At 35.6% G+C, this 18,881-nt stretch overlaps 1 protein-coding gene across 4 annotated transcripts in view; it reads right to left on the bottom strand.

The window, feature by feature from the left end:
* Positions 1–18,881, bottom strand: part of ITFG1 (integrin alpha FG-GAP repeat containing 1) — a 60,692-nt gene that overhangs the window by 23,890 nt on the left and 17,921 nt on the right. For 3 of the 4 annotated variants that reach the window (XR_001557701.3, XM_015873924.3, XM_085551044.1), the window contains 4 exons: positions 15,718–15,773; positions 13,575–13,659; positions 4,779–4,873; positions 4,356–4,528 (listed from right to left, as the gene is read on the bottom strand). Coding sequence is in view for 3 of the 4 variants with exons in the window: in XM_015873924.3 (XP_015729410.2) it covers positions 4,356–4,528; positions 4,779–4,873; positions 13,575–13,659; positions 15,718–15,773 (409 nt within the window). In the remaining variant the exon portion in view is untranslated. Of the gene's footprint in view, positions 1–4,355; positions 4,529–4,707; positions 4,874–13,574; positions 13,660–15,717; positions 15,774–18,881 lie in introns of all 4 variants that reach the window. The other variant, XM_085551045.1, reaches the window with a different exon arrangement.

Here is an 18,881-nt window from a genome sequence, read left to right as displayed (position 1 = left end):
CATTTACAGGTTTATATGCAGTACAGATTTCAACATTACAAATTCAAAAACCAAGAAGTGAAAAAATTACTAAGTTTAGATAAGAGAGCAAATAGAGACGAACCAATGAGTAACTACTGATAAAAATACCTGCTGTTATTCTCCACACACAAATCCCAATGAAGTCATAACCAGAAGGAAGAAATATTCATGTATGTAGCCTGAAGAGAAATCTGCAGACTGGAATTCTAATGTGGAAGTGTTAATTCAAGTCAAAATAGCATTACATGCCTTTATTGAAAGCACAGGACATGGCAGGAGATGAAACACTGTGGGCTTATGGCAGCTCTGTGAATATTTGAAGCTATTAATCATTTTCTTAACTTACTCACCAGGACGGTCAACAAGTGGAAGTTATTCCTAACTACAATTACTGTCTTCATTGCAGTGTTTTGTAGGGATTTACAAGAATTGATCTAAAAGTACTTTCCAGAATTATAACAAAAAATAATTTATTTTAATGATATTCTTCCATCATCATGTATCAGTATATTTTCAGATGAATGCAATGTGTTTTGCCTCTTTTAATTACCTTCTAGAAGGAAAGCTGGGCTTTCTAAGCTATGGCGCAGATTGAGGTCAAGAGTTTACAAAAATGCTTTATCATTTAATCACAGTAATCAATCACTGAAATTAGATTTGTAGATGTAGCATGAAAGACTTCAGAGAAAGAAATAAACAGCTTGATTCAGAAGTGTTTAAAATCAATTAAATAAGGTTTCCATTTTAACTTGCTCTGATTTAAGAGGAGCTTTTAATTTAATTCCCACACATTTAACTCTCTCTATTCTATGGCCCAGTTATATATTTTAAAAGGAAATAGTTTCTCAGAAACAATGACTGTGAAAGTGACATTTGATCACTGGTACAGAAACTATTTTCATTACTTTTCTAGAAATATTAAGAACACACAGTGTTAACATGCAGTTTATTCCTTAGTTACTTCTTTTTCCAGACTTCCTCAGCTCTCTGAACCCTACCTTGTGCAGCCTGTCAAATTACCTGCTAGTTCTCTCAGTCCTTATGTATAATAAGGTGTCATTCAACTTTGAAATCAAGTTTCAAAATAACTTTTAAGACACACCCAACTGAATAAGTAATTTCAGAAGCAAGGAAAATAAAGACAAATACAGCACAGACAGGCAAAATTCTGTCCTAAGTATAAGCCTGGCAGAGAAGAGAGGCTCCTTAAAGTATGAAAAGATAACTTAACTCTCCCTCCACCTCTGAATTCCAGAAATCCTCTTGAAGTCCATTTGAAATATCCTAACCATCACGATACTCACTCAGCCCCAAACACAAAATGTATGGGCCTTAAGTAAAAACAAACAGAAGAACCGCCTTTTGCAGTTTAGATGCCCAGTATTTAAGTGGAAGAGGAGAAACCTTGGTTCTAGTTTGCTGTCTAAACTTTTTACAACCATTATCCAGTGATGCTGCAAAAAAGATGCAAAATCCCAACTAAGCAAGGCTATGGAGGAAAAAACCTGGCGTTCATAGTCTGAGTGGTTTAACTTGGTATGTGTAGATTCTGAGCAGTAACAGAATCGCCATCTTCTCTGACACATTTGAAAAACAACAATAAAAACCAAGAAAAACCAAAACAGAACATCAGCTGTTATCTTAAGGCTCAGAAGAAGTGGCAGAGCTCTGTTGCTCACTGCTTTGTGTCTGAATCACAACGTTGTGTAGGCAGAATACAAGCACACAGCTCTTCAGTTTTAGGCATGTGTCAGTATGCAAGGAACTTGAACACAGAAATGTCAGTGAGTCACTCATATTTAGGCAACCACTGGAGGATCTGAATTAACTGTGTCTTAAAAGTCTAAATTCTGTCTACTTGCTCTTTTAAGCACTGAAGTGAGATTCTCCATTATTTTTGTTTCTGAGCATTAATTCAAACTATGATTCTGCACCCAACTCTCATAAAACATACACAGCTAGATTATAAATACACCCATGACAGATCTTTCCCTGTAATGCGCTAGTGCAAGAACTGCACATTCATCATAGGTCCCAATGAGAAAGATATGAAGACTTCATACAGTATTGATTAAAATACCTTTTACAGAAGATGACATGAGAGAGAGAAAAAGTGAGTATCATAGATAATCTTAGAGCTCTTCGAGAGCTGGAAAACACAAATTGTACAGTACTAGACAGACTGAAGGACATACAGTGCATATCCTATCGATAGTGAGGCTCACTGGCATTATGGTCTCTAGAGCTCTTTCAGATTTTTCAGAAAAGTAAACAATTCTATTCATCATTTCTACTGTCAAGCGAAACAACGTTCACAAAAACACACACAACTTCAAGGTAAAGACAAGGACATGCCAGTGGGATCATCACCAGGTGCCAAGTGGGAGCTGCCCACAGGCTTCTCTGTTAGCTGCGAAGTTTGTCCTGCAGCCAAGTGATATGTGCAGAACAGCACAGGCAAGCTGTAACTCAGGTCAACTGTTATGCGGATCACTAACTGCTCAATGTACAACAGGCTCCCAGCTTGGATCACTACACCTGTCGTAACACCAGACTGCAGCAAGACAAAGGGCTGGAAGGCAAACAATGAAGGAAAAAGTAGGAGAACAAGTACACTGACAAAGTTAATAGGGAATGTTAGAAGCTTTCATTTTCCTTCCCTCTAAGATTTAAAACACTGCAGTATATATTCCACTGACAGCACACACTGTCCGGCTGCAACCTACCTAATAGGTTTTGATTAATTTCAGTGATTGCAGAGATGCAGCAAGATTTTTGACAGCATACATTAATAAACTGAAGTTTGAAAAACTGAATCAGAAATGAATGGTCCTCATCCTCACATAATTCACCATGGCAGCTCTCTCTCTTTCCTTCCCAGAAAAAAATAAAATTTCTCTATTGTGCCCCAAAACAAATATCAACTCCTTGCTGCTAATACAAATATCCCTTTCTAATAGATAAATCAGGAATCTCAGAGGAAAAAAAAAAAGCCAAATCGATTCCTACAAACATCCTACACGAGCACAGCAATTCTATTGCTCAGCTACAATCACGAGATGACGATCCACTAAGTATGAGATGAATCCCATCTACTCTAAGTGGGGCATCCATTACATTCTGATCGCTTAAGCATATGCAACACTAGATAATCTTTTAAAAAACCAGAACATTTTGTCTTTGAACAAATGATTGCTTGGCCTTCCGTAAAAAGGGATCAATTGGCAAAATAGCTAAAAAAACTTTAAGAGAGTTTAGCTGATCAATGGAAACTGCAGCAATGCTGAAAGGCGCTGCCATTTCCTGCTGAGGACAAAAAATATACGAAACATTCAAACAAATAAGGAGCAAAGCAAACTCTCAACAACACGGAAAGGTAATGAAAAATCCACAGAGTAGCCTCACTAAACATCCTGAGAGCAAGATGAGATCAAGAAAAGGAAAAAAAAAACATACGTGACATTCACATAGCAAGGAATCCAATAACCATGTATTCATCAGGGAAAAAGTGATTTTATCATGGTACATTTCAGTAGTAAAGTTTAAATGGAAGAACTGTTTTGGAGGCACCCAGAAGAGGGGGAAAAACAAGCTTATTTCATAAAGAAGTTGGGTACGGATTGATACAGAAAATAAAAGAAAAAATGCAGGGCAAGAAGAGAAGAACTTAAAAGAAATGAAATATTAAGCTGAAATGAAACTAGTACTTGTAGCCTACCTTTAACATATAGGCTAAAACACTGTGAACATCTATACCTGAAGTGAAGTAATGGCAAGGAGTCTTTGCACACAAGTATCTTTATTAAATATTACATATATCATCAAAGCCAATTCACTAAGAAAACCTTGCCACTTGTGCATCACAGCACACCATGAGAAAAAAAAAAACACATTATACAGATGACTAAAAATTTTTCTCTGGAGAAAAAACAACATGATTCTATGATTTTAGTTTAGTTGAAACTGGATAATATAAAGTGACCAGTAACTGACGAGATGCATAAAAAACACCGATCTCAGAAGGAGCAAAGCACGCTATCACATACTTTAGCAGTCTCCAACCAGTGGACATAAAATGGGATATGACATGGAATGAGTTTCCTTGAACTCTCAGCAGACTGGTGTTACTAGATAACACTGCAAGTGCTCTTTTACAGAAGATGAGAAAGGACAAGGAGAAACAGCTCCTGTGATCAGGGAGGAAAGCCTAAAATGGCACTTCATACTGCCCTGGGCAGAGATTAGACATGTTGTTCACCAGATAAAGTGAACAACATGCACTAGAATTATGATTGGTCTGACTGGTCATGAAACATCCAGATAATGATCTTTACCTTCCAGACGTGTTCTTAAGTATAGCAAGGGCATCTGGGTAGCCATCCATGTTGTAGTCTCCAATATGAAGGGTCATTGGAAATGAAACTTGTGATGTAGTTTTGTCAGTTTGATTTTTTACAAAGCCCCAAAGTGTGTCTTTATTTCTAAAGTCTTGCAAGACTGGAATCCACTGTGAAAGAAAAAGAAATCCATTTCACTTAGGAAAAATACCTAAATCTATTTAAAACAACTGACAATTCTGTGCTGAGTCAGGTCTTGGAAGCAGTTAACAAATACTCAAGAGAAAACAAGGATTATTTCCTAACTGACACCAAATGAACAATGTCATATGAAATGTTTTCTATGTACCTGGTTATTCCAGAGCACATGCACAAAACACAGCATTTTCCTTTGCCTTGACAATCCCAAAGTCACAATACCTGGTCCATTCCTAGCTTAGTTAAGTAGATGGCACTTTTTTGACAGTTTATGTCTTCACATACTGGTAACAAATGTTCACTCCGTCCATCACCATCTGCCAAAGAGAATAGAAAAAGTCCACTTGCATTTGTAAACTCGGAAACTCTGCATGCAGGAGATGATCAGCTGGGAGTTGTTTATTTTTTCTGATTGTGAAAAATTAGACCAAGAATGACTAGATATTAAAAAAAAAATAAATCTTAGCCATCATAATCATCTAATTTGGGTCTTTTCTTTGTAGGTCATCTTTGCTCAAATATTTTCATATTGACCCATAGCAGTGAGAAAGTTTTAGATTGTATTTCTACTGTTAAGTAACATACTTAGAAGAGCAAATACTTAGTAATATTCTCAGTCCCTCTGTTTAGCTGGGAAGAAGATTATGTCTTCTATAGATCGACCGTCACAAGTCTACTGTACAAAGTAATTTAGTTTTTTACCTCATTTTCAGCTCCTGCATTGTCAGGAAGACTAAGCCTTAGAAGTCCACACACAGTACATTAATCTATATTAACAGGTAAATAAACAATACAGGAAAGTTGTCTAACAGAATGGCTACTAAATTCCAGGCTTTCAGAATTAGGCAAATCTGAGTAAATTACAACTCTTTAGGAACATTCTTCTGGCGCATTCATTTCCAGTACCTTTAATAGAATAACGATCTTTTACACATTAAAAAAAGTGATATATATTTGCCTCTAGAATTCTGACACACAGTATATAGTAACAAGCAGATTGATTTTCCATTCTCTGTTCCAGGAGAAATCCCTATGTTCACATTATATGATTTTGACCTTGCAGTCTTTCGTAGCATATTCCTCGTATGGGCTGAGTAGTAAGAACAGTGAAACAGCGCAATGTAGGCAGTCAGAGAAAAATTAGAACTGCTGCTTTAAAGATTATCACTGAAAGTCCCAATGGTAAACAAATATGTCAAACGTGACTTGTTGAAGAGATGCTATACTCCAGTCCAGAGAAAATACAGACAATCTGCTTTTCCAGGCTAAAAAATGTAATACAAGAAAACAAAACAACCCAACCAGCAAACAACTGTAATATAAAAAAAATTCCACTGTAATCAAAAAAGTCAGCTCTTCAAATCACCCCATGTCCATAACGAAGTTTTGAACATCTTGGTATTAATATTTTAATTGGATTTTGTGCAGCTGCTTGACAAAGTCTCCTTAGTTGATTATATAAAAACCAGATCACCCTCAGAAGTTAATGCATCCCTAATTATATCCAAATATACTACTGACCACAACCTACATATTTTGTCATGCTTTACTTATACCATAATTACAGCTTCCTGAGTGTGCCAAATTATATTTCTATGACACAGAACCATTTTTTAGTATTACGTAAGGAAGCTGAGAGCTGGAAAATAGGGTTATAAGGGGGAGGAAGACTGAAAAAATATCAGTCTTCCCCAAATACCTCCAAGTGATAAAGCCAAACCGTCACCTTTGATAGTTTTCTACTTACCATCTGCCTCTCAAATTATTCTACCTCACAGTAAAGCCCCTCCTAAATTATAATGGCAGCTCAGTTATCAAGAAGAAACAATTTAGAATAATTGGTAGCAGAAATTCAGTATGTCAGCGTCCAGAGAGAGTGGAAAGTAAGCTACCTCTGACCAGAGAAATTAACATAATGAGTAGTGAATTTGACAGGTCTTAAATCAGCACCAACTCATTAATCTGGTTTGTTTTCTTTCTACATCAATCAAATAGAATAATTAAAGCTAGTAACCTCTTTAATTTTTGCTTACCTGAACTAGGATAAAATACTGCACAGACAGCAGGCTTTTTCAGAACATAAAATGGGAGAAACTCTAATTTGCAAGCTATCAACTACAGAAACAGAGGCCTTTACTAGACAAGATTTAAGTTGCAAAGATGCCTGGTAAAACATTATCAGTGAAGCAAGAATATCTTCTGAGTTGTAGCAGAATAGTTTAAGAAAACCCACAATTAGTTAAATACTGTGTTACAGAGCAGTAGCAATCAAGAGAATGAAGTCTCAGCATTCAATGTCTGTCATACTATTTGTGCTTAATTCTTCTCCAGCTTTTTTTTTTTTCCTAATGCATATCTTAATACAGTGTACAGATCCTTCCATTACTATTGAGATTATTTGATCAAAAGTAATTTTCTGAAGAAAACCTATCTTGTTGAAAAAGATAATGTTTTTCTAATCATTTACAGCTGTTATCATTTTTGATAAAAACAGAAAGGATAAAACCCACCCAAAATATCTGTGAATATCGCATTCATTTAAATGCAGTTTTTTGCCTCGGTCTTTGTTAAGTAAACCCAACAAGAAGCAACTCCCTAAAAACCAGCCCTATGCAGAGGTCTAGAGCAGAATGTTTCATTATCCAGTTTCATATTTCCATCTTGCATTGGCCTGATCTGCAATAACTAGAAATACAATGAATGACTACTGTATTTCTGTAGCCTTTCCAAAGGCACTATGTGAAACCAATAAATGGATACAGCAGCCTTTCAGGTTTTGAAGTGCCAGCTAAAATGCCAAGTTTTGGCATAACTCTACAGATCCTGAAGACCACACAAAAATACCCCTGGAACTACTCACAGAAGAGCTCAATCTCATTGTAATAACTGACCTTCCTTGGACATACAGTGCTATCTCTTCTCGTCTTCATGCTTGGTTTAACTCTCAATTTAAATAAACATCCTTCAATTTTCAAATGTAATCTTAAATTTAAATTCCTCTACAAAGGCGGAGGAAGCCAGAAACAGAAAAGGAGCATCATTAGCACACTTGCTGCAGCTTGATCTGATTTTCATAGGTGAAAAGAATGTGCATGAAGCTCCGCTGGGTTTACTAATGAGTATGACACTGGTGACAATGGCTGGATGAGCTCATTAGGTAAAATAAGTTAGACAAGTTTCAGCTTAAAACAAAACCACAACCAACAACAAAAAGCAAAATAACACCTTTCATAACATTACTTAATAATGTACTGTAATCTATAGTGAGCTAAACCTGATACCCATGTAGCATATCCTGCTGTTTTTCAGTGTGACCATTTTCAAAATTCTTCCTGGGATCCTGCAAGTAAACCTTATTTTAGTCACCACCAGAGCAATGGTCACTTCTGTGTCTTTTAGGAGGATCTTGACTGCTTATTCTCACATTTTACGAACACTGTCCACTTCCAAACTAGCTCAGACACAAGGATAAATAAATCTGAACACAGCTTTAGTTCACACTTGTACTTTAAATTTCTCTAGTTACACAAAAGATTTACTAATATTTAAACACAATTATGTATTTTCTTGATTACTGTGCAAACAATATTACTCTTGCAAAGCTGCATGCAGTTTGCATCCATTTCCATATGGTCCAGTGGCTCATAAGATCTTATGATCCATCTTAAGAGCAAAATGCCTTCACTGGTCAAACAGAACACAAACGCATAGAACACAGAACAGAAATACTACATGAGCAAAACGTATATCTATGTTTCATTCTGCTACAACTACTAACCACAAGAACAAGACGTTAGAATCAGTCATGACATTTATTTGTAGAGATTGAAGAGAATCTTCACTCAGGGCCCAAGGTCTATTATTCTATCTTTTGGCAACTGTCTGGATTTTAAACTATTTTACTTAAAGTTGCTGGAAATCTCAAAGTTACTTGTAATTTCAGTGCACATTATAGCACTAGATGTGGTTAAATACACTCGAGACTTATAACGTCCAATACAATCGATAATCAAACCAACTTTATTTTGTTTGAAAGCTCATTATCTTAAGTTTATCTTCTGAGGTAATAAAATGATTAGAAATCTTTTGTCACCATATTCCTTTAGGCATTCAAATACATGGTCATGACAGAGATAATTATCATAAATTACTAAGATAATTACACGTTATTAAAATATTCAATGTCAGCTGCTTTTAGAAAACATGAATCACAACTTCAAAAAACAGGTGCAAAGAACTCTTAAAGATGATTCAAAGTTCTGTGAACATAACAAATACCTTGATAACACTATCCTTCGTGTTAAAATTCTGATTTTAGGTTTGTCTGTATACTTCCATAGTAACATTTCCATAGAAAGAAAAATATTTAAACAGTGTGTGTAAGCAAACTGCAGAAAAAGACTTCCAGACTTTCAAACATACTAATAAATCCAAGCAGGAGGGAGAAATGAGTTAAAATGTGACATGAGATTAAAAACAAAGTGATGAACCTAAAGCGCATCTATCACAAAACCAACTCCATCCTTACCTAAGGTGCCACAAAATTCTTTAAAACCATCAGCTTTGACATCTTTTCACCTGGACTTTTCACAGTAATTACAGTTTTCCTCATCTGCAGAGTATTTCCAAACACATAAGTATTGTCTTTCTGCGTCTCAGTCTCAGAGAGGCCTTTTATCGACTAAAGAAACACAGTGCTCAGAGAACAAGTACTTTGTAAAGATGTTATTTAGCAAAATGCATCATTTTGTTTGATACGGAACTACTGTATCTGAGGATTTGACATTCTGAAGGAAAAACATAAGGGCACGGATGTTCTAAGAGAAAGCTGAGATACAAAACTAAAAGCAGCAGAATAGTAATGCAACTCCACAGGCATAAAATCAGCACAATTAAGGTAACATTGGCAGGAGGACAATCAAAGTCTATAATAAGCTGCAGATCTCTCAACAAGATGCATTTTGTGTAGTGCAATCAATGGATTTAAGGAAAACAAACAAAGGTTAGGCGTTCTGTTATACTGCTTAAATATAATGAGCAGGGAGCAACAAGCTATGAAAACCTGTAAGAAAAATAACAATTACTACCATCTGACATTCAAGTAAGACATACGAAACACTGCAGGTACTTGGTAAGGAGAAAAACAGAGAAGATAGTTTTAGAATTACTGGTTGTACGACTAGATACTAAACATGAGAAAAAACTGAGGTAAGTCTTTCAAAGACTTCAGTAGAACTCGAATAAACCCAATCCACGCTTTGTCAAAAAGCAAGCATGCATAATATGATTCCAGAAGTTAGAGAAGACCACAAAGACCACTGAGCAGCAGCTAAAAAAAGAAATGGCAAGTAAGAAGCTGGCTAAATGCAACCCTGAGAAAGCCTGAGATGTTTTTATATGTTTTTATTAATGTATTCACTCATGAGGACATTATCAATAATATTACCTAGTTACTTTTTGGAAAGATCATTACAATTCAACAGCAACTTTTCACTCATCTCCCCACCAAACTAAGCAAAATCAATGACCAAGGAATAAAGCTTTCAATTCTCCTGTCAGATATCACAAAGGATGATTTAACAATCTCCACTGAACCAATCATAGGTCAATAGCAGTTATAAAATTAGTTCACAATAAAAATGAATTATTAGACTGCATCAACAGCATAATATTCTATGCTAATTGCTTTTGGGTCATTCTCTTAAAGACATATTTCATTTATCTTCAGTCCAGACAGAAAATAACAGGTCTGTGTGTCCAGTTCACATTCATTTCATTGCTGAAAAAAAATTGCTCTCATTCCAGAAAGCTTCACGAAAATCCCTATAATTCTTTAACAAATACTTTTTTTCCAAAATTTTAAATACAAAGAAAGCAATTTTTAATTGTAATTACTTCTGAGAATTCCAACATTTCTATTTCCTTTAAAATCAGTACAAGCAGATTGCATAAAAAGCCTCTGCAAGCACACAGACAACAGCAAAGCAGCAAAGGAGGATTAATCATTTTTGCTATAGCAACCACTGTGCTGCAATTACCATAGTGACATGAGAAGAATAGAAAAAGTAATAATGAATGAAGAACACTTGTTGAAGTAATGTGTCTGCCAAGTAAGTGCAGAATTCTCCAGTGCCCAGCTCTACTCACCTTAATCAATTGCAACACCATTTGTTACAGGTATGTCACACAAAGCATTTTTGATTTATTTTAAAGAGGGCAATAAAACTTCGTTGACTGTTCAGTGTTCTTTGATCAGGTTAACATACAAACCATTGCCATGACGTAACAGGGGGTGCTACTTATCTGAGAGGTTTCGATTTAGACAAGTCTGAGATCCACTACATTAAAATGTATTCATACACCTACATTTGTCAGGTTTGGAAATTAAAATATAAATGTGTGCATATGTTATATATATATTTATACATAAGTACATGTGGAAATGTAGTAGACCTTAAATACATGCAAACCATTTTTTCCATGAGCAAAATGAAATTCATTATCTGAGTGCTTTAGAAATACTTTGTGCTAAGATTACACAAACATCTAACTGCTATTTTTCCTCAGCTCCATTTATCAAGATAATTTTTATTTAATAGCTATTGCTCACCTTGCTTAATTTAGAAAAAAAAGAAAGGTTTACCCCAAATCTGCCACTAGTCAAGATCTTACTCTCCCTTTATTTATTTTCCCCTCATTTCTTCTTCAAATGACATATACAAACTTATGGCTGCAAAGGGAAGCTCAAACAAAAATTCTGGAAGCAGACAATGTCAGACAAGCTCTCCTTTGTAACAAAGCATATTTTGTTAAGATGTGTATGTGATCAGTAAATCAGAATCTTGGGACTGCAGAGGAACAACAGTGCACAAACATGAGAGGCACAATTAAAGCTAAAAAAGGCAGCTCAAATGATATAGGACTCCCAAGCTCACTCCTGGGCTGGCTGTAGCTCCACAGTCTAATGTGCACATGGTTAAGTGAGAAGCAGCCAAAAACTTGAAAGCACAGAGAAGTACGTAACTCTTGTGAAACCTCTGTGGAACAGTGGGCCCTGTACATGAGCACTGAGATACAGAAAACATGGAGAATATCTTCATTACTTACAGAGGCTGTTTTGGTACTTCTGAATTCTTTAAAAATTTGTACAAAAAGAAAATAATTATTTGTTGTTTTAGAGAAATTCTGGGGAGATGAATTTAAAACAATCTGATGCATAATTCAATTTCCTACCAACTGTTACAGCAGAAGGAAGATGAATTCAACATTTAAGTCATGGTAGTTCTCAAGTAGTAATTTCTAAATCACAATGGTGCGTATTTTTTAACTGCCAGAATAATCTCTGTTCCTTTATCAAAACACACATGCACACACTTACAGCTCTCCTTTTCCTCAGCAAAGTTAAAACATGCATCAGCAGCATCTTGATGCGGGAAGATTCATGCAACCTTGATGCCTGATTCAAACATAACCCTTAGAAAGTGCACACACATCACTGAAGGAAATGAGGTATCACAAATCTCTCTGTATCTACTTTCATTCATCAAAATGTTTCCAGCTCGGATACAGCCATTCGCAATCCATATTAAGCTTATGTCAAGTTTGTTCCTTCAGACATAACTACGGCTGATAATTTTTCCTTATCTTCTACATACAGCGATTCAAACCTCTTTAACAAATTATTCTCTGCAGCCATCTGGGCAGTCTAAAACCTCTTACAACCAACCCTAACCTGAAAGTCCACAAAGCATTTAACAAAAAAGTCCCTCAGAAACCTCACTAAATCCCCCAAAACTTCCTTCCATCCTTTTCTCTCAAAGACTGCATAAAGCTGACTTAAAAGCCACATTTTTCCTATGAAGTTTCAATTAACAAGACCTCTATTTCTCAAAACAAAGAAGACAGATATCTGCTTTACTTTTCCCATAACAATCTCAGTTTCTGCAGCTGAACAGATGACACAGTGTGACACAGTCATCTTTCAACACAGAGCACAAAGAACATTCGTTCTTCAGTATCTGTGTATACATTGCCAGTTTGGAACATCTTCTGTATTTCAGTTATCCTTTAAGCTCTCCATAAATGCAAGAGTCCTTGCATCAGATTTCTCTACCCTTGATTTTTGTGCACTAATTATAAGTGACTGAAAGACACACCTGCACTCAGCCATAAAAAGGTCTAGAAAGAACAAACAAAGCATACAAGTGACATGAATATCCTAAGCCTCATCTTTTAGCCAAAGTAAGGCACATCTCCTCTAACAATCTTGAGAACGTCAGCTCATATCAGCGAAGAAATGCACTGATATCTTATGAACAGCATTTCTAAAAACCTCATGAAAACCTGCATAGCAAGAGATCTACCCAAATATGTTCCACCTTCGAAGAGATGGTGGACAAAAAAAACACAAAAAAAACAACAAAAGAAGTTGCCCCTTTCATGCTGGACAGATTTGTGTGATGTGAATTCATCTGTGAAGATAAAGATGGTAATGAGATGCTGAGGAAAACACTCTGCAAGATCTATAGTGGGTGTTCTCACAGCTGAAATTGAGATATCCCAGAATAACAAGGTCCAAAACAGTCAGCACCTCCTTCCATAGGTGATACTGATTATTACCCACCTCTCTGATCTCTTTGCCAGACTCACTGTCCCTCTGCATTTATTTTTGTGTGTTTCTCAAGTTTAGAGCATACACAAAATCACAATTTTTTTGAATCACAAAACAAACATTCCCTGTGGTTTGCAACACAGCGCACACATTGAGAAAGCTGTAATTGGCTGATTCTTGGTTCAGGTAAAACAAATAAACAAAAACACAATAAAACCACAAAATCACATAAAATATCTGACATCAATGATTTAAAATCTTAAAACAAACAAGCCAACCAAGCAGAAAAGAACTTTAGAGTTAAACATATTTTAAACAGCTTTGTTCATTCTGCAATGTCAAATAGCTAACTAAATTGTGAAAAAGAAGCACTTGCCATATGAGTAACTTTAAAAAGTAACACTCACCAAAATCTGCAAATACTGACTGTCCAACAACAACTGCACCACTGGGCTTTGCTTGACTTTTGTCAGCTTTAGAGAAGTTCCCATCCTACCAAAGATGAAGGAGGAAGTGAATTGCAGATCGAGTGATAAAGCTTGACTTTTGAACCAAAAAAAATACGTACAAACAAAGAATAGATTACATAGATGATAAACAGCTACAGAAAAAAAATGCACTGTTTGAAATAGGAGTTTAGTTGTTGTTGGGTTTTTTTTTTTCATTTCTTCATGGAATCCTGGAGAAATCCAATAATATCATTGCTTCAATATAAATGCCCACATATTTTTCTGTGTTTTTAGGGTTTCTAGCAACAATTTAAGAATACTGTTATTTATGTAGTGATGTAATTTTATGGATACATAATATTTAAAAGCACACACACAAAACTATTAGGACTTCTGATTTTCCTTCTAATTAGGAAATAATTTGATATCATAGCAGGTCTGGTTTAGGTCTTGTTTTAACTCTTCACTAAAACCTTGGCCTGCAAAAAATTATTCCATATTTCATCAGAAGGCAATTAAAAAAAATGCTCAAGTTTTGATTATTATAAAATTAGATCAAAACTGTGACTTAAACCCATTTTAAATGTGACTTTTTAATTACTATTTTTCATTAAGACAGACAATTCAAGGCTCACTTTTCTCATCAATGCAGTCAGCTCATAAATTGACACAGACCAACCACACACACAGCAATTATGAATGCTGCAAATGCAGCTTTAGACAGTTAGAACCTGGATGTTTAACTATACATCTTCTACTTGACATGTAATATATAAAAGCTCAGATAAAAGAAAAAACTTGAGAGAACACTCTTGAGCAATATTTATTGTCAAGGTTCAAAGAGGCACATGAATGAAAACAAAGCTTCAACAGCAAGCACCCTGATACAACATCTCTTACTGTGCTCTATGTATCTGTTTTAAAATAGCAGATAATTTTATAAGTGATATTAATAAGGGGATGTTGATCATTTTAGAAGAAAATGGTACATTGTCTATACGTAATATCTCAAAAATTATCCAACTGCAGGCGTAAGTTGGCAGCCCTTGTAGATGCAAATTATGTCATGTATATATCAATATACAAATCCCCCCAAGTGTGGGATTCATTGTGGTCAAGGGTTAAATTCCTCAAGGATTTAATTCTTCAAAGCTAAAACCTGTTCTTTTTTAAGCTTGTGTAAAATAGAGGCATTGGGTTTTAAAAATTTGAAGATATAAAAATGATCCATTGCTTTAAAAATGTTTCTAAGTTCAGCTTTCATCGCTTTTGGCAAAAAAAAAATTAGTATTTGGAGAATATCTGGCAGATGAGTTTCTTATATTTCCACTTCAGCAGAGGGTTGAAGATGGCCATGTTGACATATGATGATACCACATTCCCAGTTCTACACTGACTCACTGTGATACAACGGATACATTTTCAGGTACACATAGCCTCAAAAGACCCATTTCTTAGCTAATAAGAAGCACATTAAACATTTTCTGTAATAACAGCAAAAAAATTTTAAATGCATAGATGCTGATATTCTTAGCAATAGTCTTTTTGAACACATTTAGCATAAGGGATGCATTCAGTTTCAAATCAATTAACATTATTAGCTGTCACTAACAACGGAGTTCATAAAAATAATTATTTGACCTGTTTCTGCCCAACATTTAATTACCTTTGTAATACCCGGTTAGGACTTGCAATTTTTTCAGCTGTAACCTGTGTACATATTTTAATGGTTACAAGTAAGATTTTGAACTTCTGTCCCACAAAATTGTTACCCAAGATCTTAAGTCATGGTTCTAAGCAAGCTTGCTGAATGTGATTACATCTGTGTGACAACAAGAACAAAAAAAATCTGATCAGCCATTTCTTCAGAAACCATTGTGTTAAGTGTCACTAAGTTCCTACAGCAGTTGATGACACACCAAGGGTCCTGCTGAGTGTCTGAAGTGCCTTTATAGTCCCGTTGAAAAAACCCACTGAGAAACTTAAGCTGAGTAAACGATCTTTTTGAGTGACCTGCTCCTCAAACCAGGATCATCAGACAGACTTTTATGGTTTTCTGTTTGATGTTTCTGCATTTCAGCAACACGGTTGAGTTTCTTACCTTATTTATCCATGTCTCAAACCGAATGTCAGGATTTGAGGTAGTAAGGAACAAATCTGGGAATAAAAACAAGAGAAATGAAGTATTTCACATTAACTGAAGGGCATTTCTTAAGAGTAAAGATAGACAAAGGCTTCAAACAAAGTAGTATACATCATTACATTTTTAGTAAGTCAAAGCTAAAAGGAAAACCTTTTATTTTGGATGTATTAAGCAATATATACACTGTTGACAGGAGAAGAAAAAATGAAACATTTCAGGCTTCTCATATACTTAAATTCTCTTCAATATCAAAACAGAGTGAAAGGGTGCTTCAGAGGATTTATCTGATCGTGTCTGCTTAAAGTGGAACTCATTGAAGAAAAGGGAAACAAACAGGTGTATTAAAGATGTCAAAAGAGAAAAAAGGATGCAGTGTAGCATATTCATGATTTTAAAACCATCCTTTCAGGTTTAAGCATTTGTTTTCTGTTCCACTGTCCTTCTTTTCCTTTCAGTTGAGAATAACACCATCGAAGCTGGGAGACAGTGGTTATTCTGAGTAGAAAAAAATGAGTTTAAAAAAATATAAAAGATAATGCCATACCCTGAGGTATTTACTGAATAAGCAGGCAGGTCACTGTACAAGGAAGTTCAGATGGCACAACAGGAGGTATTGACTTCCAGGGGAAAACAAACAAACAAAAACCCCAAACAAAACAACACCACCATAATAACAAATAAATAAACCTACAACCACCAAAACACCACATGAAATAAAATAAGGTTTTGCTTACAGGTTCCCTCTACCCCACCATGCACTGTGGAAGTTGCACTGTTTAATTTTATTCTCCTGAATATGTGAAATGGTAATTTCCTTTAAAGCACTCACATAAAAAGACTTATCATGATACGTGCGGCATTGGAATGCATTTCATTGCTGCTTAAGCATTTCTTTAAGAGAGAGTCAGAAGTCATGAAAACAGTCTGAAGACAGAGAGCATTTATAAGCTTTGAATTTTTAACTGTCCATGTAGAAGGACATTTGTGCAACACTATTCATATACATGGATCTAAACCATAAAAATACTCAAACAATACATACAGGGGACTTTGGATTGATGGGGGACCAACAGAGCAAAACATGGAAAAATTGGAGTTTATACAACTTTTTACAGTGTTTTTAAGTTTCAAATAAGTATTCTGTGTAGCAGTAGTGTGTCTATGCTGTAACCTATACTGTAATTTGTAATTCATTATGAGCTACACCATAAACATGTTATAGCACAACAAGCTCTTTCCATGTTGTATTTAAATATACAGCAAATTAACATTATTTGATTAAAAAGAGAATTGGTTGCCCAACCATTAGCAGGAATTTTGATGGGCACTGTACCTGCTTCTCAAAATATCTCTGACTCAGTTTCACACCTCACTGATCTGACCTCTCACATTTAAACTGATTCAACATGTGATGGGGTTTCACTTAACTTATATGGGGTTTCATACTTAATGTAAAAGCCTATGCTAGAGCATCATGCTACGTCGACTTCCCAGCCAGAAAAAATATTTCCTACAGTGGGCAAATATAGTAGCACCAGTATCCTTAGAATAGAAGAGAAACAGATAAAGAGAAATGAATGTTCTTGACATATTTATGGGAAGTTACATAAACATTAGTATGAATTAAACTACACATAAGTAAAAACATCTCATTTTCATTTGAGCTTCACAAAATAAATGTACCAGTTACTGCTCCTCAGAGAGCACAACGGCCATGTTTGAAAATACATTCCTTGTTGTTTAGCCCAGATAGATCTAAACCAGGTGACAGAAAGTGAAGGCACTCCACAGTGACTGGTCAAAAAGGAGAGCCAAATAAACTGCACATGCATCCTGATCTGCAGCAACAGCCACTATGAGCTCACTCAAGTATTAGCAAATGACTCGTATTAGAGTATGCACAGGTATTACACACATGCATCTACTTTGTAAAGATATGAAAAAAAATAGTTAGAAGTAGATTTTACTTATGCATTCAAAGAACCAATTTTTCCCTTCAGTTCTCAGTCAGAAGTAGATTATGTTCATCTCTCTGGTGCTCCTTAATCTGATTTCATTGTAAGTATATAAAAATACTCAAAAATGCAACTGCATAGGAAATGGAAACAGTACAGAAAGACAAGGAAGGACGGGCACATAAAATCTTAGGTGTGAGGATCAGAATCAAAAGTTGCTTTCAGATAAACAACAAACAATGTGGGGGAAACTGGGGAGAAGTCACAGTGGCTGTTATATCACACGGTAATAAACAAAAGAAACGCATTATGTTATCTGCAGTGTAGGAGGAATAAATCACGACACTAAATCTAAGTCAAACTACAATGAGCTAATACAAAGACAGTAATTCAAGATGTCTAAAGTGTTTACTAGGCTAAGATAATAGAGGTGTTCACAGATTTAAAGCCTTCAGCCACCATACAAACTAGGTACTGAATATCACCTGCTACTATGATTAAATTCAGCAACATGTCCATTTCACACCAAACTTTCCTCCTGCCTCTAAAGAGAAACCCTGAGAACAGCTTCTCTAGAAAGCAACTAAATTATTTTTGCCCTTTTTTCCTCTTTGATGTATTCCTCTGCCCCTCCTTTCTGCTAACTCGAGGCTCCTAACACTATATACAGCTGGGGGAATCAAGGCAACAAAGCAGCTCCAAGCCTGCTGCCATTTTACACTGTGCTGGTAAAAACACGAAGGCAGATAAGGATTGCAGATCATCTTCCATAAATAGCAGATGAGCTGGTGCCACACTGCTCCAAAGTTAAAGCAACAAACTGAGATTTCCCATAAGGCAAACTGACATCTCTACAGCAACATCACCTGTAGTTCTAGAACCAGATGCATTATTTTAGACCACAAAAATTCCAAAGGTTACTTCAGACCTTATTCTAAGATCCTGACTTTATCACACATACGTTTGGTGCTTAGGAACAAGAACTAATACTTATCATTTCTATCTTTAATAAGTGTGGTATTTATAAATATCTTTTCCCATATTGTCATAGCAAATAATCTGCAAGTACCTCCTTCCCAAAGGAGGACTGTCCATAGCAGGTATATTTTACAACTGTCACTGTTGCTTTCCATGATCTATCATTACTACTTTCTTTAATATATGAGG

This window comes from Coturnix japonica, chromosome 6 (genome assembly GCF_054131305.1).
Source record: "Coturnix japonica strain WE chromosome 6, WE-NBRP24, whole genome shotgun sequence".
Taxonomy (NCBI): domain Eukaryota; kingdom Metazoa; phylum Chordata; class Aves; order Galliformes; family Phasianidae; genus Coturnix; species Coturnix japonica.
The sequence above is the reverse complement of the archived record's forward strand: the minus strand, read 5'-3'. Positions and strand labels throughout refer to the sequence as shown.